The 21,671-nt window shown below is 42.5% G+C and overlaps 1 protein-coding gene across 1 annotated transcript in view; it reads left to right on the top strand.

Moving 5' to 3' along the window:
* The first annotated feature begins 4,891 nt into the window (after positions 1-4,891).
* LOC131204807 (myelin-associated glycoprotein-like) overlaps positions 4,892-21,671 on the top strand; it is a 31,131-nt gene continuing 14,351 nt past the window's right edge. Inside the window, exons 1-4 of the mRNA XM_058196388.1 lie at positions 4,892-4,951; positions 14,433-14,599; positions 15,708-16,082; positions 18,062-18,355. Of these exons, the coding sequence (XP_058052371.1) occupies positions 14,557-14,599; positions 15,708-16,082; positions 18,062-18,355 (712 nt within the window). The 5' untranslated portion in view covers positions 4,892-4,951; positions 14,433-14,556. The remainder of the gene's footprint in view (positions 4,952-14,432; positions 14,600-15,707; positions 16,083-18,061; positions 18,356-21,671) is intronic.

Raw genomic sequence — 21,671 nt, 5'->3', positions numbered from 1 at the left:
TTCAGCAACAGAGTGCCTGGAATGCACTACATGACTGTGTAGTTTCTTCCCCAAAACTCCAAAACTTTAATCTTAGACTGTCTACTGTTGACCTCACCCCATTCCTAAGAAGTCTGTAAGGGGCGGTGCATAAGAGCACCAGCGTGCCTACCATCCCTATCTTAATGTTCCTTTTTACTTACTCTTTTCATGTATCCAAATTATGTTTATACTTTTACCTGTTATCTTTTATATGATTGACAAATAAAATAAATAAAATAAATAATAAATAATAGAGATCATCTTTGCTTAACAACGTTAACTGGGGTTGGAAACTCTGTTATTAAGTCCCAAAGGTGTTTTGTTTTTTCAAGAGGCAACTTGAACTTTCTTCTGAGGTTTTTTCTTCTTTTTCTACAGCACAACAACTTGTGACTTCCTGCTGATTTTCCACGTTCATTTTGCTTGTTGGAAACCAGCAAGGAAGGTCTCGGATTGTGATCACGTATCAGTGGAATCAAGGGACACGGTGGCTCAGGGGCTAGGAGGTTGAGCTTGTTGATCGAAAGGTCGGCAGCTCAGCGGTTCGACTCCCTAGTGCTGCCGTGTAATGGGGTGAGCTCCTGTTACTTGTCCCAGCTTCTGCCAACCTAGCAGTTTCGAAAGCACGTAAAAATGCAAGTAGAAAAAATAGGGACCACCTTTGGTGGGAAGGTAACAGCATTCCGTGCGCCTTTGGCGTTGAGTCATGCCGGCCACATGACCACAGAGACGTCTTCGGACAGTGCTGGCTCTTCGGCTTTGAAACGGAGATGAGCACCGCCCCCTAGAATCGGCAACGACTAGCACGTATGTGCGAGGGAAACCTTTACCTTTACCTTTATCAGTGGAAATGCAGGGCGTAATTATGATGACTGCCATAATTACCCCTTGTTTATTGCCCATTGTGAGTTTGAACAGTCGCTGAACAAGTGGTGTTTAAGCAAGGATTACCTGTAAATAAATCAATGTCCCTGACATGTTACTTTAACAGTGTGATAGCAAGAGAACAAATGGTGCTGAAGTTAAAGTTCTGTAACTATTCAGAAAAAAATAATCCCAGATCAGCCTCCTTTGGAGTAAGATTTGTTGTTAGTCGTGAAGTTGTGTCCGACCTATCGCAACACCATGGACAACTTTCCTCCAGGCCTTCCTGTCCTCTACCATCCTCTGGAGTCCATTTAAACTCATGCCTACTGCTTCAGTGACTCCATCGAGCCACCTCGTTCTCTGTCCTCCCCTTCTTCTTTTGCCCTCAATCTTCCCCAGCATTAGGCTCTTCTCCAGTGAGTCCTTCTTTCTCATTAGGTGGCCCAAATGTTTGAGTTTCATCTTCAGGATCTGGCCTTCTAAAGAGCAGTCAGGGTTGATCTCCTCTAGGACTGACCAGTTTGTTCTCCTTGCAGTCCAAGGGACTCGCAGGAGTCTTCTCCAGCACCAGAGTTCAAAGGCCTCAATTCTTTGGCGCCTTCCTTATGGTCCAACTTTCACAGCCAGACATTGCAACTGGGAAAACCACAGCCTTGACTATACACACTTTTGTTGGCAGGGCGATGTCTCTGCTTTTTAGTATGCTGTCTAACTTTTTGTTTGTTTGTTTACATTTATATCCCGCCCTTCTCTGAAGACTCAGAGCGGCTTACAGTGTATAAGGCAATAGTCTCATTCTATTTGTATATTTTTACAAAGTCAACTTATTGCCCCCCCAACAATCTGGGTCCTCATTTTACCTACCTTATAAAGGATGGAAGGCTGAGTCAACCTCGGGCCAGGCTTGAACCTGCAGTAATTGCAGGCTGCTGTGTTCTAATAACAGGCTTCTTTACAGCCTGAGCTATCACGGCCCCTAAAGCTTTGCCATAGCTTTCCTCCCCAGGAGCAAGCATCTTTTAATTTCTTGGCTGCAGTCCCCATCTGTGGTGATCCTGGAACCCAGGAAAATAAAATCTGTCATTATCTCCATTTTTTCCCCATCTATTTGCCAGGAATTGAGAGGGCCGGGAGCCATGATCTTAGTTTTTTGGGGCAAGATCACTTGGGTTAAAAATAATGATTTTATTTGTGGGGAAAGAAAGAAAGAAAATTCAAATTTCTTCCACTGCCCCACCATAAAGAAAACCTTTAATAAAAGCACCGCTCACTCACATTTCCTTTTTTGCTGTGCAGAAAGTGGAAACAGTTAATAAATAAATAAATTATATATATATACATAACCATATGACCACTTTGTGGGTGGAAAAGGAAGAAGCAAAAGAAACTTTTCTGCTTTGCTAATTTTTGTCTTTGTGTTCTCTCAGCCGTGGATGCACATTTGCAGAGACATCTCTCTATATGTTGCTAACCCAACTGTCCTATGTCCCACTAGCATGTCACCCTTGGAAGTCATAGATTGTGTCACATTTTCTGAATGTGTACAGTACGCTGAACTATAAACACACAAATCAACAAACCAGCCAAGACTGACATTAGCCAAAATTACCCCATGCCTGCCTTTCTTGGAAGTGTCTCTAAAGTCAGAATTTCTCAAGCTTGGCAACTTTAAGATCTTTGGACTCCAACTCCAAGAATTGCCAATGTTACACTTTGGTCCGTTTTCACACAATTGACCTGCTTCCTAAATCAACCCATATCATCAAAGCATTTGATGATAAACAAACCTAGGAGTCCATAGGCCATATGACGAAGGAAGTTACGAGAAACAAACGATGGTTAAAACCATGGGTGCTATTCAGCAGGTTCTGACAGGTTCTGGAGAACCGGTAGCGGAAATTTTGAGTAGTTCGGAGAACCGGCAAATACCACCTCTGGCTGGCTCCAGAGTGGGGAGGGAATGGGGATTTTGCAATATCCTTCCCCTGGAGTGGAGTGGGAATGGGGATTTTGCAGTATCCTTCCCCTGGAGTGGGGTGGGAATGGGGATTTTGCAGTATCCTTCCCCTGGAATGGGTTGGGAATGGAGATTTTGCAGTATCCTTCCCCTGGAGTGGGTTGGGAATGGAGATTTTGCAGTTTCCTCCTTCCCCCAGGAGTGGGGTGGGAATGGAGATTTTGCAATATCCTTCCCCCCAGGAGTGGGGAGGGAATGGGGATTTTGCAGTATCCTTCCCCTGGAATGGAGTGGGAATGGAGATTTTGCAATATCCGTCCCCGAGGAGTGAGGAGGGAATGGAGATTTTGCAGTATCCTTCCCCTGCCATGCCCACCAAGCCACGCCCACCAAGCCACACCCACAGAACCGGTAGTAAAAAAAAATTGAATTCCACCACTGGTTAAAACCAAACCAGCTCAGCATTTTAAGCAAACAGAGGCACAGGTTTTGTTCCTGGAGAAATCCGCTGTGTGAATTTAGCCACTTTCTTCTAACCGCCCACAGGAAGGCCTGGTGAAATCCTCTTGATTTCAATTTTGGGAGAGTGATTGGTCTTAACCGCCACTGACATCAATGGGAATTGAAAGCCCTATGATGCAACTCATGGGGGAATAAGGGGGGATCTGCTTCCAGAGGAGCATGGCAGATGTTTGGGTTTGGCTCCACTTAGCTTGAGGAATCAAATCTTGAGCCCAGTGGGCATCCATTCAAAAAAAAAAAAAAAAGCAAGGTCAGAAGTCCAAAATGAAGAAAGCAAATTGAGAAATGAGCCAGAGAGAAAATGGGGTGTGTGGGGGAGAGCAAATGAAGCAATGTCCTTTCCAATATGATGGAAGAATGTGCTTGCTGGGACGGGATTCAGAGAAGTCATTGTGGGTAGCATGGGGGTTGGTGGGGTTGCTCTTGCACACTTAGGAGTGGTACGCTAGTTAAGAAAAGTGTACAACTGCCCTGCCTTTTACTCTATGACCCAGCCTCCCTCCAGTCAAGTCTCTTTGACTTCCCGGATCTTCTCTGAAATCTGAAGAGAGGGCATTCTTCCATGTTGCCAGACAGGGACTACTCAGAAACAATACTAGAAGGATCCCCTGTTGCCATCTCCTCCTACAGCAGAAGAAACTTGGAAGCATCACCAAAAGGAACTCAGAAGAAATTCTCAAGAATAAGGTAAGAATCTTGAGAGTAAGGTAAGAACCTCCCTAAATTTTGGGGTTGCAAATGTAGATAAGCAGATGGACACAGATAGAATATTTATCCACTCTCTCTCCACCCATTATCTCTATTATCTGTCTGTCTGTCTATCTGTCTTGTCCTCTATCATCACCTCCTCCTCCTCCTCCTTCTTCTTCTTCTTCTTCTTCTTCTTCTTCTTCTTCTTCTTCTTCTTCTTCTTCTTCTTCTTCTTCTTCTTCTTCTTCTCCTCCTCCTCCTCCTCCTCCTCCTCCTCCTTCTTCTTCCTCTTCTTCTTCTTCTTCTTCTCCTCCTCTTCCTCCTCGCCCTTCCTCTTCTTCTTCTCCTCCTCCTCCTCCCTTCCTCCTCCATCCTCCATCCCACCTACCAATCGAGGGATGGAACAGATCAAATAATCCCACATGGCAGGATGGACATTTGAAAGCTATCCTAAGAGCAGTAGACATGCCACCCAGTTCGTGTGGTGCTCAGCCACATAAACGCGATAAATGCATCATTAAAATAAAAACGGGCCATTCAAGAAAAAGCAAGCAAGACGGCAGGGAAGTTGTCTTTCAACTTGGCTTGCCATTCCGAAGCAGCAGGTGATGGACAAGATGTAGCAGGGCCGGGATGCCCATCGAAGCTGAGCTGAAGCTGAGAACGGCAGTTCAGCAAAATTTGGCAAGTCCTGGATGCACGCGAGAGGATTATTTATAGTTGACAAGCACGGGGAGAGGATGGCGGGCAGAGGGTGGGGGGAGAGCGAGTAGGGCGGGATGAAGTGGTAAACAGGCTGTCAGTGAGCAGAAGAAATAGAGCATGAAGAAGCAGCTGGTCCCTGCACAGGTGCTGATGGGGGGGAGCAGCTGGGGTCCCCCCGGCTTGTGACAGGTGAGCCCCTGTGGGAGAGCTCGGGGACCGGAGGGGGATCTGGGAGAGGCATTTAAGAACAGAGCCAAGATGGGAAGCCGGGGGGGGGACTATTGTTAGTTATCTCATAGCTGAGAGAGGAATTGGAAGGGGGGAGGGAAGAAGGTTGGGCTCATGCCCCCCCCCTCCTCTCCTTTGAGTTGCCCACCATCATCCTACTTCAGCAGAAGGCATCTCTCCGCTAATTGGGACTCAGACCCATCCTTGCAAATCTGCACAGGGCTCCAGCAGGGAGCAGGATCTTACCAGATTTTATTTATTTATTTATTTATATTTATTTATTTTGTCACACAGTATATATAAGCATAAGCATGAAATAACTATACAATATATAAGCATATATATAAGCATGAGTAGTGTAATAACTATATTAATTGGATATAACGAAAGGAAACAATAAGACAGGAACGGTAGGCACGCTTGTGCTCTTATGCACGCCCCTTACAGACCTCTTAGGAATGGGGTGAGGTCAATAATAGACAGTCTTTGGTTGAAGCTTTTGGGATTTTGGGAAGAGACCACAGAGTCAGGTAATGTATTCCAAGCATTAACAACTCTGTTACTGAAGTCATATTTTCTGCAATCAAGATTGGAGCGGTTCACATTAAGCTTAAATCTATTGTGTGCTCGTGTATTGTTGTGATTGAAGCTGAAGTAGTCTTTGACAGGAAGGACATTGTAATAGATGATTCTATGAGTTAAACTCAGGTCATGTCGAAGGCGGCGGAGTTCTAAATTTTCTAAACCCAGGATTTCAAGTTTTTCATGGTATACAACCTGAACTTAATAGATTCTATAAAGTATATCTGCTTTGCTGCCCCCATCAGTTTTAGACAGCTGGGAAGGAATCTTGTTCCCCTTCCCCCTCGGGTAGATCCCTGACAGTCTTCCACAGATAAGAATATTCCCCGTGTCAATGGAGATTCTCAGTCATCCAGATCATGGTTATCCCAAAGGTGCTTTTTCAAGCAACAACTGGACTTTCTGTTTTTTTTCTTTGAAGACGTTTCGCTTCTCATCCAAGAAGCTTCTTCAGTTCTGACTGGGTGGTGAGGAGTCAAGGAGTATAAATCCTTCCGTTCCCCACCATCCAGTTAGAGCTGAAGAAGCTTCTTGGATGAGAAGCGAAATGTCTTCAAAGAAAAAAAAGTCCAGTTGCCTCTTGAAAAAGCACCTTTGGGACAACATTCCCAGGGCTAAGACAGATCCCGACCAAATTCTGAATTTGCTATATATTTTTTTGCACTTAATATCCCACAGTTTTGATGCTTAAAACACAAGTGCTTTGAAACCTGGCGATGCTGAGTCAGTCTATTGGGCTAATGTGCGAGAAACTTTTTATTCCTGATATTAGATAACACCAATAGTTTTAAGAGATCCGTCAGTCGATATTTTATTGTCTGTGCATCTGCAACAATTTTGAAATGCCATTAAAGAAAAGGAAGATTCTGATTATTCTAATATATGGGAGTTATTCTATCAGTGGTTAGAGGACAAATATGAAAATTAGAAAGAAAAGTAGAGAAGTGAAATATGGAAAATGTTTTAATAAAGTTAAATAAACTAAGAAGAGGGTTGTTATAATAGCAGGCACTTTAGGTATTAATATTAAGTTAAGAATAGACAAAATATAAAATATGGCTGTAAATTTTAATCGTTATTGCACAAAATATTTGTACCCAGACGACACACTGTTTAATGAAAGATGAAATGTTTCTATATATATACATATACATACGTATATATATATATATATAGAATATAAAATTGTGTGTGTGTATGTATGTATATATATATATATATATATATAATTGAAATGCCACAGTGGGAAAGCCCATTTTAGAAGAGGTTTTTCTAATTTGCAAGTGGTTGAGAGCCACATGCCTTTCCTAAAACAATACTTTTATGCACAAAACGCAAACACAAAGAAAATATACATAGAATTTTATCTAGACGACACACTGCTGGTATAATATCTGAGCTCAGGTATAGAGTCCCACTAACGACTGGAGAGGAATATTTTTCTTTGAGCTTTTTTTAAAAATAGTTTATTTGTACATTTTCATTTAACATACATAAGTGCTTTGTGAACAGTGTATTGTCGGGGTCGATGGCTTACATAATAATGTTTTTCCCAGCTCCTAATTTCTACCTCTATTATCCAACCGTTTATAAAACAAATCCCATATCTGAAAGTACTCTGTATCTTACTTTTCTTTTTATCTTTGTCACTCTATCCATTTATGCGTAATCTAGTATCATTTTTAATTACATCTGCTTCTATCGGGGTTTCCTCATTTTTCCAATGTTGTGCAAATACAATTCTTGCTGATACAATTCTTATATATTTTTTTCTAATACTGTACCTAACAAAATTATGAACTTAAGTGCAAGGCTGATATCTAGCAACTGTAGGCTGTTATTTTCTCAACCTTAGAAAAAAACTGCTGTTAGTGGTAAGACTATCCATTTGGTCTAAATGTCACTGGAGGCATTTAATATGGTCAATATAATCTGTACAGGCTGGGAGCAGCCTCAGAATCCAGTTTCTTTAGCAAATTTGTAAAATCTCGACAAATTCTGGAGATTGCGAGTTGTTCCAATCCTTCCAAGGAGAAATCGACACGGTGTTGACATGCTAAAAACCATGGCATTTAACTATGCGATTTATTGATATAAATCACAGTAGTTAAACTCTTGAGTCCTTAGTTTACAAACCACAGCAGCTGGATTCAATGAACACACTGATTCAGGGGTGGGTTCACTTACCTTTATTATCAGTTCGCTCATGCGCCACTTCTGCACATGTGCAGATCATATTTGGATGATGTCCAGGTGGGTGGGCGGAGTCTCCTGCCACCTTTGCTACCGGTTCGCCTGTACTGGGGCGAGCCAGTAGCAACCCACCACTGCACTGAGTTGAAGGCAAACAACTCATATCGAACCTTAAAGCAATGAAGAAATTTATAAGTTCAAAAAAGATGTTGAGACTCTAGAAAGAGTGCAGAGAAGAGCAATAAAGATGATTAGGGGACTGGAGGCTAAAACATAAGAAGAACGGTTGCAGGAACTGGGTATGTCTAGTTTAATGAAAAGAAGGACCAGGGGAGTCATGATAACAGTGTTCCAATATCTCAGGGGTTGCCACAAAGAAGAGGGAGTCAAGCTATTCTCCAAAGCACCTGAGCGTAGAACAAGAAGCAATGGGTGGAAACTAACCAAGGAGAGAAGCAACTTAGAACTAAGGAGAAATTTCCTGACAGTTAGAACAATTAATCAGTGGAACAACTTGCCTGCAGAAGTTGCGAATGCTCCAACATTGGAAGTTTTTAAGAAGATGTTGGACAACTATTTGTCTGAAGTGGTGTACGGTTTTCTGCCTGGGCAGGGGGTTGGTCTAGAAGATCTCCAAGGTCCCTTCCAACTTTGTTGTTATTGTTGTTGTTGTTGTTGTTGTTATAATTATTATACTGTGAGAGGGGAAATGCTGGAACTGAGCCCTCTTAAAGTGTCGTTCTTCTGGCCCCTTGGAAAGAATGTGATTGTGCGAGTGGCTACTTCTGTTACCTTGGCTGAAATGATAAAACTTGTCAGAAAAACAGAGATGGAGAGTGATGGGGGTAACAATCTAACATTGAAGTGTATGAATGCCAGTGAGCACCAGCTGTGCTTTATGTGTGCGCATTGAGGAAGAATGATCTAATGAGGTGGGTCCCCCCACCCACCCAATTAATTGTGACCAGTTCTTAAAGAATGCTTGGATAAGTCCCTGCAGTTTTCTTGGCAAGGTTTTTTTCAGAAGTGCTTTGCCATTGCTTCCTTCCCTAGGGCTGAGAGTCAGGGACTGGCCCAAGGTCACCCAGCTGGCTTCAGGAGAAGGAAGGCTGTGGAGATGCCACCTGAAATTTTATAGAGATAGAAGAATAGAGGGCCGTGGTGGCTCAGGCTGTAAGATAGCCTGTTATTAAAACACAGCAGCCTGCAATTACTGCAGGCTAGAATCCCACCAGGCCCAAGGTTGACTCAGCCTTCCATCCTTTATAAGGTAGGTAAAATGAGGACCCAGATTGTTGGGGGGGGGCAATAAGTTGACTTTGTAAAGATACAAATAGAATGAGACTATTGCCTTACACACTGTAAGCCGCCCTGAGTCTTCGGAGAAGGGCGGGATATAAATGTAAAGAAAAAAAAAAAAGGGCAGGATAGGACATGAGCAGTAGCTACAGCTGCCCAGTTTATGGTTTTACTTTTGAGCTCGCTCGCTCTCTCCCCCTCTCTCCCTCTCTCTTTCTCTCTCTCTCTCTTTCTCTCTCTCTCTCTCTCTCACTCTCACTGTGTGTGTGTGTGTGTGTAAGAGAAAGAGAGAGAGAGAGAGAGAGAGATGGGAGAGCAAAGGTTTAGCATTTACGCTGCAAGCAATTTCCATGCACAATAATCATTAGCAAATTGACAATTGTGTCCAGAGCCTGGAGCTGAAACAAAATTTCACATGCATTTGAAATGTGTTGTACTCGGAAACCAAAGTGTTGCTGCTGCTGCTGCTGTTTGTTTGCTTGCTTGCTTGCTTGTTTGTTTGTTTGTTTCTTTTCTGGAGAGGGAGAAGGCCTTTGGGCCAAATGCCCTGCTTAAAATTAGCACCAGGAACTGAATTTTGTGACCAGCCAACTTCCCTTCCCCCAAATGAGCATTTCAAACTAGCAGAAAGACCCCAAGCAAATAGATGATGCAAACATGATGATGAATGCCCTTTAAAAAAATCGCCAACCAAAATTTGTCGTGGTTATGTCGTGGTCATCTGGATCTTTGCAACCCATTTTTTTGCTGGCCATATTTTATGCAGGATGATACTTTGGTCCCCTTGTTTTAAATAGCGATGCTCAAAAGAGGTACAGATGATGTGGATTGAAATGACACATCAGGTCAAAGTCCTCAGGCTAGGGGAGATGAAAAGTCAAATGAGTCTCAATAGCAGAGAGAAATGTCATCCCTGCAGTGCAGGCTGGAAGTTGGTGGCTATGTCTAGCAATTGTAAATAGAGAATTTATCATAAGGTGAAGCTTTCTCTTCAGTGAAACTTGTGATTTACAGGTGAATAGAATAGAATAGAATAGAATAGAATAGAATAGAATAGAATAGAATAGAACAGAATGGAACGGAATGGAACGGAACGGAACGGAACAGAACAGAACAGAACAGAACATATTAAAATTCTTTGTTGGCCAAGTGTGATTGGACACTTGGCCAACACAAAGACAAGGAATTTGTCTTTGGTGCATACACTCTCAGTGTAAATAAAAGGAAAAAAAGAAAAAAAATACATTCATCAAGAATCATAAGGTACAACACTTAGTGACAGACAAATTGCTTATTAGTAACCTATGTCTATATAGGTTACCTAATAGTAAGTTATTAGTTATTAGTAATTACTTACTAATAGTTATTAGTAGCATATTAGTTATTACTAATTATTAGTAACCTATTAGCAACCAAACTGGATATGGCAGGAGACTAGACTATAGGTAGTCCTTGACTTACAACCACAACTGAGCCCAGAATTTATGCTGCTAAGTGAGAAATTTGTTCAGTGAGTTTTCCCCGTTTTACGGCTTTTCTTGCCACGTTTGCTAAGTGAATCACTGCCGTTCTTAAATTAGTAACACGGTTGTTAAGTGAATCTAGCTTCCCCCGTTGACCTCACTTGTTGGAAGGTCACAAAAGGGGATCCCATGATTCCAGGACACTGCAACCCTCATAAACGCGAGTCAGTTGTCAAGCCTTCGAATGCAAATTGCGTGACCACGGGGATGCTGCAGTGGTCATCTGTCACTTTTTTCAGTGCTGTCGCAATTTCGAACCGTCACTAAATGAGATGGTGTAAGTCGACGACGACCTGTAACACCGACTTAAGGAATTGGGGGCAAAGGAAACAGGTACAATTAAACCTCTCCCACTGAAATGGTTAGTATACAGAACTTGTCTTCCCAAATCAAAATGTAAATTTACCTCAGCCTGTTTTCTGGGTGTATCTTCAGCCTAGTTTGGAAAAGGCCAGCAAGAGTTTTTTTTTTTCTGAGAATCCTCCATGTGTTTATAATAATCCATCGCCTATTCTCGAAAAGATGTAAAAAGGTTGCAAAACCACGTGCTGGATTTATAACTTACAATAAGTCAAACACTTGCGGATGTCTGTGTCTGGCATGGTGGAGAAGTTACCGTTTTTTAAATGAGCTCTTGCGTTTTTGAAGAATAGGATCTGCAGAAGGTGATATGCAACAAAAACCTCAAACTTTCCATCCCACAAAAAACACCACATCTTCTGAGTTGAAGGGGCTCAGGGGCTAAGAAGCTGAGCTTGTCGATCGAAAGGTTGGCAGTTCAGCGGTTCGAATCTCTGGTGCTGCGTAATGGGGTGAGCTCCCGTTACTTGTCACATCTTCTGCCAACCTAGCAGTTCGAAAGCATGTAAAAAATGTAAGTAGAAAAAATAGGGACCACCTTTGGTGGGAAGGGAACAGCGTTCTGTGCACCTTTAGCGTTGAGTCATGCCGGCCACATGACCACGGAGACGTCTTCGGACAGCGCTGGCTCTTCGGCTTTGTAACGGAGATGAGCATCGCCCCCTAGAGTCGGGAACGACTAGCACGTATGTGCGAGGGGAACCTTTACCTTTATCTGAGGTAAACTGATGAAATTGTCACAAAGGCACAACATTAGGCTGGTGGCAGTCCTGCAAGATAAACCAAGAACAGCATGTTCTATCTTGACAGTTGTAGGAAAGGATAAGAGAATCTTGAGTTCCTGTTCTTCTGTTAGAATTTCTCTCCAGCGCATATTATACCAAAGAAAACCAAAGTTTTTAGTTTTAGTTTACTTTATTGTCATTGCACCTCGTACAACGGAATGAAATGCCATCTTCAGCGTGCGTTATACATTAAAAAATAAAACAGAAAACACACATCCTTCACATTCTATACAATTGAATTAAAAATCCCTGATATTGTATTAATATTGCACTATACAGTAGAATTCAATATAGTTACTGCTTTGGGATAGAAGCTGTTTTTCAGCCTATTTGTCCTTGTTTTTATTATCCTGTACCGTCTGCCAGATGGTAATAGTTCAAAAAAAAAAAGGTGCTCAGGATGAGATGGATCTTTAAGAATGTTTTGAACTTTCTTAAGGCAGCAGGAGCTATAAAGCTCTTCCAAAGAGGGAAGAGGGCAACCAATGAGCCTCTGGGCAATGATGTTAACCCTCTGGAGCACTTTCCTATCTGCCCCTGTGCAATTGGCAGTGTATGCAATTGGCAAACCATACACTATTCATTGCTCCCTTCTCAAGGCCAAGTCTGCACTTTTTCACCCCCAGCTTAGACTACTCATTAGTCGTCTAGCAGCCTTAGTTAAAGGATAAAGTAGTCGGTTACTCATCAGGAAACTACTTCTAATGACTGTAGTCCACGTTTCATGCATAGAGGAGCAAATAACCTTTAAATACATGCAGTTCTCCTCATGACTCACCACCACACCCTGTATGAATAAACCCCTTGGTTCAGACGGTGTGATCCCTTTGTACCCTAGCAATGGAAGGGAGAGAGTATCATCTTAAATGTGACAGGACCTGTGTTTAACAATGCAATGTCCTTCCTGTTGAAGACTACTTCAGCTTCAATCACAACAATACAAGAGCAAACAATAGATTTAAACTCAATGTTAACCGTTTCAATCTTGATTGCAGAAAATATGACTTCTGTAACAGAGTTATTAGTGCTTGGAACACACTACCTGACTCTGTGGTCTCTTCTCAAAATCCCAAAATCTTCAACCAAAAACTGTCTACCATTGACCTCACCCCATTCCTAAGAGGTCCGTAAGGGGCGTGCATAAGAGCACAAACATGCCTACCGTTCCTATCCTATTGTTTCCTTTCATTATATCCAATTGATATAGTTATCACATACTTATGCTCATGTATATGCTTATATATTATATAGTTATTTTCATGCTTATGCTTATGTATACTGTTGTGACAAATAAAAATAAATAAATAAATAATAATAATAAAAAAAAATATCTCAGGACCGTTTAAGTGGGCATCAATAGCAAGCCAACCAGTGCTGGGATGGGTGATCATTGTGAGAATAATCGTGTTTCAGAAAAGAAGTTGATAACCTCTCTCATTTGTTAGCCAGGAATTGGTAGAACAGTGATGGATAACTCTTTTTCTTGTCATGTGCTGAAAGTGCCCACACGTGCCAGCACCCATAATGCAACGCGCCTTCCCACACATGTGTGCGTGACCCCCCCATGCTCCCCCCTGCACATGCGCACATGACCCCTCATGCTTCCCTTGCCCCCCCGCACATGCATGTGTGACACCCCCTCCACCCGTTTTGGGCCTAACAGGCCTCCCTGCAGCCTCCTGGGCTCAAAAATGGGCTCTGGGGGGTGGCACCGCACCCCCCACCCCACCATTTTGGGCCTAGCAGGCCTCCCTGCAGCCTCCTGGGCCAAACTTCAGGCTGTGGAGGAGGGACACGCTGCACCCCGACCCCGTTTTGGGCCTAGCAAGCCTCCCTGAGCCTCCTGGGCCCAAATTGATCTGTGGGAGGCGCTGCACCCCCTCATGCTCCCCCTGCTCCGCTCCCCCCCCGCGTATGCGTGCATGATCCCTCTGTGCATGTACGCACATCTCCCACATGTGGCCCACCCCTCACGCATCTCAAAAATCAGCCGGCTGCCGGGAGGCACATGCACGCATGCGTAGTGGAGCTGAGCTGGGGACGGCTCGCGTTCCCCTAGAGAGGGGTCTGCATGCCAGCTGTGGCCCACGTGCCATAGGTTCGCCATCAGGGCCCTAGAAGGACATCATCAGAGAAACGTTAGTGGAGGTAAAAATGTGTCTCGCCATTTTTCATGGCCTGATCAAGCGATTGCTGGATCACTTTTGCTTTCCATGAAAGAGGTTGGGTTGGGTTGGGTTGGGTTGGGTTGAGTTGGGTTGGGTTGGAGAAGAGGGATGGGGTAGTCTCTTGCCATTTCTTGCAAGAATCCTTTCTCCCATTTTCATCAGATTAGAAGAACCTCTGCCAGGAGCTTGATGGTGTTTCAACACTAATATATGTTTAAGCAACAAAAGTGAAATGAGAAATGAGAAATTTCTTTAATGGCAGAGATGATGGAGGATTTCAACATTCTTGATGTGGCAGAAACCCAACAGACAAAGCTTATTTGTCCTCCCTATGTGGAGAGTTATTTTCTGTTGGTGTTTCAAGCCTTACAGGTTCTATACAATTTTCAGACAGCAGATTTTTTTTTTTATCTACAATGTCTTTCAGAATGCATAGAATGAATTTTCTCTCTCTCAGTATTTGGCCATGATCAATATTGAAAACAATCTTCTACTAAAGCCTCAATTTTGGTTTCTGATTCATCTCCTTCAGCTTTTCAACTTTTTCTCTTCCAATCAATTTTGCTCATTGGAAAGTTGAAGACCAGAACAAAGAGCTGCTGTTCCCCACCCTTGAGGCAATCTCCAGGTTGCAACCCCCAGAGAGACTTTGCAACATGAAACCGTCCAATGAATATCTCCCTCTGACATTTCTCCTAGGTAAGTTATGTAATAAAGCATCAGGACAAAATGGTCTTCTGGATTGGTTGCTGGGGAACATAAGTGGCCGCCATGTTTAAGTCTTGCTTGAAGGATTCCATAAACAATTAATTGACTCTTGTGTCAACTGAATGGTAGACTAGATCAGGGGTCTCCAATCTTGGTCCCTTTAAGACTTGTGGACTTCAACTCCCAGAGTTTCTCAGCCAGCTTTGCTGCTGAAGAACTCTGGAAGTTAAAATCCACAAGTCTTAAAGTGACCAAGGTTGGAGACCCCTGGACTAGATAGATCAGGGGTGTCAAACTCGATTTCATTGAGGGGCACATTAAGGTTGTGTTTGACCTCGGACAGTTAGGGTGTGGCCGTGGCCATGATGAGTATGGCCAGCTTGCTGTCACTCATGTTGGGGGCACCCATTGTAGCCAAGTGCTAAGGTAGGACTTCCCTGAGACCCTTCCTCATTCTCATTATAACCAACCTTCCTTCCTTCCTTCCTTCCTTCCTTCCTTCCTTCCTTCCTTCCTTCCTTCCTTCCTTCCTTTTCTTCTTTTCTTCCCTCTTCCCTCTTCTTTCTTCTTCCTTCCCCTCTTTCCTTATTTTTCCTTCCTTGCTTTCTTCCAATCTTCCCTTTTTTTCTTTCCTCTTTCTCCTATCCTATCCCTTCTTACATGCTCAAATGCAAAAGGGGAAACATTTCTCCTTTCGTTTTGTTTTTAGTTTGTTTTGATAGCCCTCTGCCAGCAAAAACGGTGCCCCGTTTTTGCCCGTGACAGCCTCCTGCAGCCCTCTGGCAGAGAAAACGGAGCTCGGGGGGGGGAGGGGGCGCAGGCCTACCGAGTTCCATTTTCTCTAGCAGAGGCAGCTGTTTCCAGGCTGGCCTTGAGTCTGACACCCATGAGATAGATGTTTGATGTGTTCCAGCAGGATGTTCCCTTTACTATGCATCTCCCCCTTCCCCAAGTTGTCTAGAATCAGAAGAACTAAGATACATCACAATTGGTTCCCTTCAGACGATGAGGGCTGTTCTTCAAGGGCCACGGGGTCTCTAAGCTCCAGTTGAAACCCCTCTCCCTTTTTTTTAACCTCCCCTCCCCAATTTTTCTCCAGTTCTCTTTGACAGCCCTGTCTCTGCAACCTGGAGCTCCATTCTGCCCAGCTCCATCCAAGCCTTAAAAGGATCCTGCGTGGTCATCCCGTGTTCCTTCACCTTCCCAGATTCATGGGATTCTTGGGACAGCAGTGTGGCTTGGTACCAGTATCATTTCTGGAGCTACCCTGAAATCTACAACAGCAAAATGCCAAGCAATGTCCTTCCAGCCTACCAGGGGCGAACAGAAGTGGTGGGAAATCTGCAAAAAGGCAACTGTACTCTCAGCATCAATCCAGTAGAGATGGAGGATGCCATGAGATATTACGTCTGGATCAACCCTGGCTCGGTCAATCATCGCTTCCATGATGTCACTGTCAAGGTAGAGGTAACAGGTTAGTGCATCTTTGGGTCAAGATCTCCTCTGAGGATGGAAATCTCCTGGTTGGGATGTTGCATAAATAGCTGGATTTTGCTCCTGTTAATTTGAGGAACAGGTAGAAGCTGTGACCAGAAAGACCTTTGCAGAAGTTCGACCTGTGTGCCAACTGCATTTGTTTCTGCTTTGGTCACTCTTGTGACCCAGGCCCAAGTAGGTAGTAGGAAACTCAGTCAGTTCAAAAACAAACAAACTTTATTAGAACAGCTGAGAATTAAACTCATTCTCAGCGTAGTCCAAACTAAATCAAAGCAGATTCTTCATAATACAATTCTTCAGTCTTATCATCAACCTTGGTCTAATTAGGTAAACTGCCAAAGGCTTTTCTTAGCAAAAGTTCAAAAGCAGAAGACGCCGACAAGAAATAAATGCAGCAAGACAAGGCTATCAACATTGTTTTCCGGAAAAGAGCCCAAATGTCGTTGCTGGTCTTTTAAGCCTTATGGGAGGGACCAATCATCTCTTGGCCCTACTCCCGAGTCATGTTCTTTGCTTTAGCTGCTCTTGCCTTCTGGAAGCTCTTCTCATGCGTGGATTAGGAACAGGCTCCTCCTGTTCCTCTGCCTCACTACTGTCAGCCTCTGGAGGCTCTGGAGTCTGCACATCACTCCCTGATGGCCTTGGCCCCACTTCTGCCTCCGATGCATAGCCCTCATCCGGGCTTTCCCCAGCCTCCAGGACTGGCCCATGTTCTTCCTCAGCCTCATCGCTGTCCGACTCTTTTGCCAGCTCCGCAGGCTGTTGGCAGACCATAACAGTCACTTTGTAGGTGGCTCTTACAATTTGCTGGATACCGAGCTCTTTTTGAAAACCATTCAAAAACTACAGTAAACACTTAGCTCCGTTCAGTTGTCCAGACTCCACCCTGCAAAGGTTTATGCGGTCATTAAAATATGATTATGATACTGTAAATTATATCTAGTGCCTGAATTATTTTTATGTCTTTCATTTTTTTTTTAAAAAAAAGAGTACTAAAACTGACAAATTTTAGCCTAATATTCCATAACAAAACTTCAGGAAGTCCTCAATTTATGATTACAGTTGGGACCAGATTATCTGCTGCTAAGCGGGGTGGTTGTTAAATGAGTTGCACCTGATTTTACAATCTCTCTTTTTTTTTTTTTTTGGCTATTTTTTTTAAGCACCGTCGTAACTTTGAACAGCCGCTAAACAAGCGGCCATAAGTGAAGGACTACTTGTAGTGTTGAATTTATGTTTTTACCGATGAAGAAATAAAGGGACGACCTACAATAGAAGAATGGATATTGAAAGTTGCTAATTTGGCTGAAATGGCAAAAATCTCAGCCTTTTTGAAAGACAGTACGCAAGAAAGATACTTAAATGAATGGAAAAAAAAGATTGACTATATTCAAAACAGAGATCAGACTAAGAGATACCCAGTGGTGGGGATTCAACCGGTTCGCACCACTTCGGGAGAACCGGTTGTTAACTTTCTGAGCAGTTTGGCAAACTAGTTGTTGGAAGAAATCATTAGGGCAGAGAACCGGTTGTTAAATCACTTGAATTCCACCACTGGAGATATCAGACTGCCTTTGAATGATTAGGATGTATTATTTTTGACTGCTATGGGGGAGGTTAGGATTTGATGAGAATTGGAGGAGTATAACTGAGTTAGGAGGGAAAATTTTTAGCATATGCTTGTTTTATTGTTAAACTATACCTTGTGTTTGTTCCGGGAAGTCAAGGGGGGAGGTTTTGAAGGGAAGGGGGAGGGGAGTAGAGGGGGGGAGGGGGAAAAGGGGGGAAGCTTTTTTTTTTTGTAAAAACTTTTTCAATTAAAAAAAAAGAAATAAAGGGACAGAGCATTTACCCATAATTGGGTAGACCAATTTACTACTTATAGTAATTCTGGCTGACTGGTAAGTGTCCCCACTCATCCTACAACTCATTTGTTCTCTTTTGATGCCTTCTCAGATGTCCCTAACCAGCTGGAGTTGAGTGATCTGGGACTAGTGACGGAAGGGGATCCCACCCAAGTGTCTTGTTCAGTCCTGCACACCTGTCCTTTGTTTCCACCGACCCTCACCTGGAACCTAGACGAAAACAAGGCTGTGACAATCCAAGAATATTTGACAGGTGGATCCTGGAGGACAGAATCGAGTTTTAACTATATCCCTTCCCACAAAGACCATGGCAGACACTTGCGATGTACTGCAACATTTCCAAATAAGCAACAGATTTACAGTGGTATCAGTCTGAATATTCAGTGTAAGTATCCCAGCTCAGCAGTGGAAATGGTACCTGATCTGGTCTCTTTTATTCTGAAATACCATGATACTTATCAGTATGTTTGTTTTCCAGAAGCTTGGAAACTGTGGTAGGAATGAGGAATTCAAGAGTCTGGCATCTGGAACATTAAGGGTGCCCAGGCCAATGCTGTTGATTGGGTCTAACAGCTGTTAGGTCCAGTGATGAAATCCAAATTATTTATTACTACTGCTTCTGTGAGCATGGCTTGGTGACCGTGGTGTGGCTTGGTGGGCATAGAAGGGGAAGGATACTGCAAAATCTCCATTCCCACCCCACTCCAGGGGAAGGATACTGCAAAATCCCCATTCCCTCCCCACTCCTGGGGGAAGGATGTTGCAAAATCTCCATTCCCACCACACTCCGGGGCCAGCCAGAGGTGGCATTTGCCAGTTATCCAAACTACTCAAAATTTCCACTACCGGTTCTCCGAACTGCTCAAAATTTCTGCTACCGGTTCTCCAGAAACTTTAGAACCTGCTGGATTTCACCCCTGGTTAGGTCTCTATGGCGATTCTCAATCATCCAGGTCATGGTTGTCCCAAAGGTGCTTTTTCAAAAGGCAACTGGACTTCCTTGGTTTTTCCTTGAAGATGTTTGGCTTCTCATCCATTCTTGGATGAGAAGCGAAATGTCTTCAAGGGAAAAAACAAAACAAAAAAGGTTTGTCTTGGGAAGGAACAATCAGAACAAAGCTAGAATTAATAGAATAGAATAGAATAGAATAGAATAGAATAGAATAGAATAGAATAGAATAGAAAATTAAAATAAATTAGATTAGATTAGATTAGAATAGAATAGAATAGAATAGAATAGAATAGAATAGAATGGAATGGAATGGAATGGAATGGAATGGAATGGAATGGAATGGAATGGAATGGAATGGAATGGAATGGAATGGAATAGAATTAGAAATTAGAAATTAGAATAGAATAGAACAGAATAAATAGAATAGAATAGAATAGAATAGAATAGAATAGAATAGAATAGAATAGAAAATTAAAATAAATTAGATTAGATTAGATTAGAATAGAATAGAATAGAATAGAATAGAATAGAATAGAATAGAATAGAATAGAATGGAATGGAATGGAATGGAATGGAATGGAATGGAATGGAGTGGAATGGAATAGAAAAAATGGCATGGAATGGCATAGAATAGAATAGAATAGAATAGAATAGAATAGAATAGAATAGAATAGAATAGAATAGAATAATGAAAAAATAATAGAATGGAATGGAATGGAATGGAATAGAATAATGAAGAAATTAGAATAGAATAGAATAGAATAGAATAGAATAGAATAGAATAGAATAGAATAGAATAGAATAGAATAGAATAATGAAAAAATAATAGAATGGAATGGAATGGAATGGAATAGAATAGAATAGAATAATGAAGAAAGAATAGAATAGAATAGAATAGAATAGAATAGAATAGAATAGAATAGAATAGAATAGAATAATAGAATGGAATGGAATGGAATGGAATGGAATAGAATAGAATAATGAAGAAAGAATAGAATAGAATAGAATAGAATAGAATAGAATAGAATAGAATAGAATAGAATAGAATAGAATAGAATAGAATAATAGAATGGAATGGAATGGAATGGAATAGAATAGAATAATGAAGAAAGAATAGAATAGAATAGAATAGAATAGAATAGAATAGAATAGAATAGAATAGAATAGAATAGAATAGAATGGAATGGAATGGAATGGAATGGAATGGAATGGAATGGAATGGAATGGAATAGTCTTAAGTTACCAAGGTTGGAGACCCCTGATCCAGATCATAGTTGTCTCAAAGGTGCTTTTTTCAAGAGGCAACTGAACTTTCATGCTTTTGTCTGAAGACGTTTCGCTTCTCATCCAAGAAGCTTCTTCAGCTTTTTAGATGTAGATTGGGATGTTGGTGATTGGCTATTAAACCATTGGCTGTTGTTTCCTTGTGCCGCCAAGGCCCTGCCTTCTAAGTACTTGATAAGCTGGGGGTAGATCAGCACTCCTGTTGATTGACAGGTTGTTTTTTTTTAATTTCTTGGGAAGAAGCCCACCCCTCCCCTCCCCTTCAAAACACACTTAGGAGAAGACATTGCTCCCCAGTAATTCTTCTTCTTGTGCCATAAACGTCATCAGATGTTGCCGATCATGTTGGCAATCCTATTTTTATCAACAGCTGCACGAAAAAATGCTGCTGAGTTTTGTCCAAACCGGTCCCTTCGATTTTGAAGCCATGATATTCTTCTTCTGCCCGGACCTCATTTGCCTTCAATCTTTCCTTGGAGGATTAATTGAAGGATGTTATATTTTTCTGGGTGTCACATCACATGTCCGAAATATTCTAACTTTCTCTTTTTTTATGGTTTTGATGATTTCCCTTGGCTTTCCCAAGGCAGCTTATCACCTCCTCATTTCTGATTTTTTCAACCCAGTTTATGCGTAACAGCTGCTTATAAATCCACATTTCAAATGCTTCTAGTCCAGTGATGGCTGTCGTGTCCCACTCCTCCGCTGATGACCGGGTCAGAGAAATCTGAATCAGGTGTGCCTCTGCAGCTCTGCCAAAGTCCTAGCAAAGTTCTCAAGGCAGGCAGGAGACCAGAAAGTGATTTCAGCAAGATAAGGTAGACTTTGCCTGACTCAGAGAATGCCAGAAAGCAGATCCATGGGGTGTGGCTCCATGACTCAGCACTTATCCCGGCCTGCCCTCCCTTCAAAACATACTTAGGAGAAGACATTGCTCCCCAATAATAATTCTTCTTGTGCCATAAACATCACCAGATGTTGCCGATCATGTTGGCAATCCTATTTTTATCAACAGCTGCACGAAAAAATGCTGCTGAGTTTTGTCCAAACCGGTCCCTTCGATTTTAAAGCCATGATGTTCTTCTTCTGCCCGGACCTCATTTGCCTTCAATCTTTCCTTGGAGGATTAATTGAAGGATGTCATATTTTTCTGGGTGTCACATCACATGTCCGAAATATTCTAACTTTCTCTTTTTTTATGGTTTTGATGATTTCCCTTGGCTTTCCCAAGGCGGCTTATCACCTCCTCATTTCTGATTTTTTCAACCCAGCTTATGCGTAACAGCTGCTTGTAAATCCACATTTCAAATGCTTCTAGTCCAGTGATGGCTGTCGTGTCCCACTCCTCCGCTGACGGCCGGGTCAGGGAAATCCGAATCAGGCGTGCCTCTGCAGCTCTGCCAAAGTCCTAGCAAAGTCCTCAGAGCAGGCAGGAGACCAGAAAGTGATTTCAGCAAGATAAGGT

The sequence above is a fragment of the Ahaetulla prasina genome, chromosome 10 (assembly GCF_028640845.1).
Source record: "Ahaetulla prasina isolate Xishuangbanna chromosome 10, ASM2864084v1, whole genome shotgun sequence".
NCBI classification, from domain to species: domain Eukaryota; kingdom Metazoa; phylum Chordata; class Lepidosauria; order Squamata; family Colubridae; genus Ahaetulla; species Ahaetulla prasina.
Note: the sequence above shows the minus strand (reverse complement) of the source record. Positions and strands in the feature narration are given on the sequence as shown.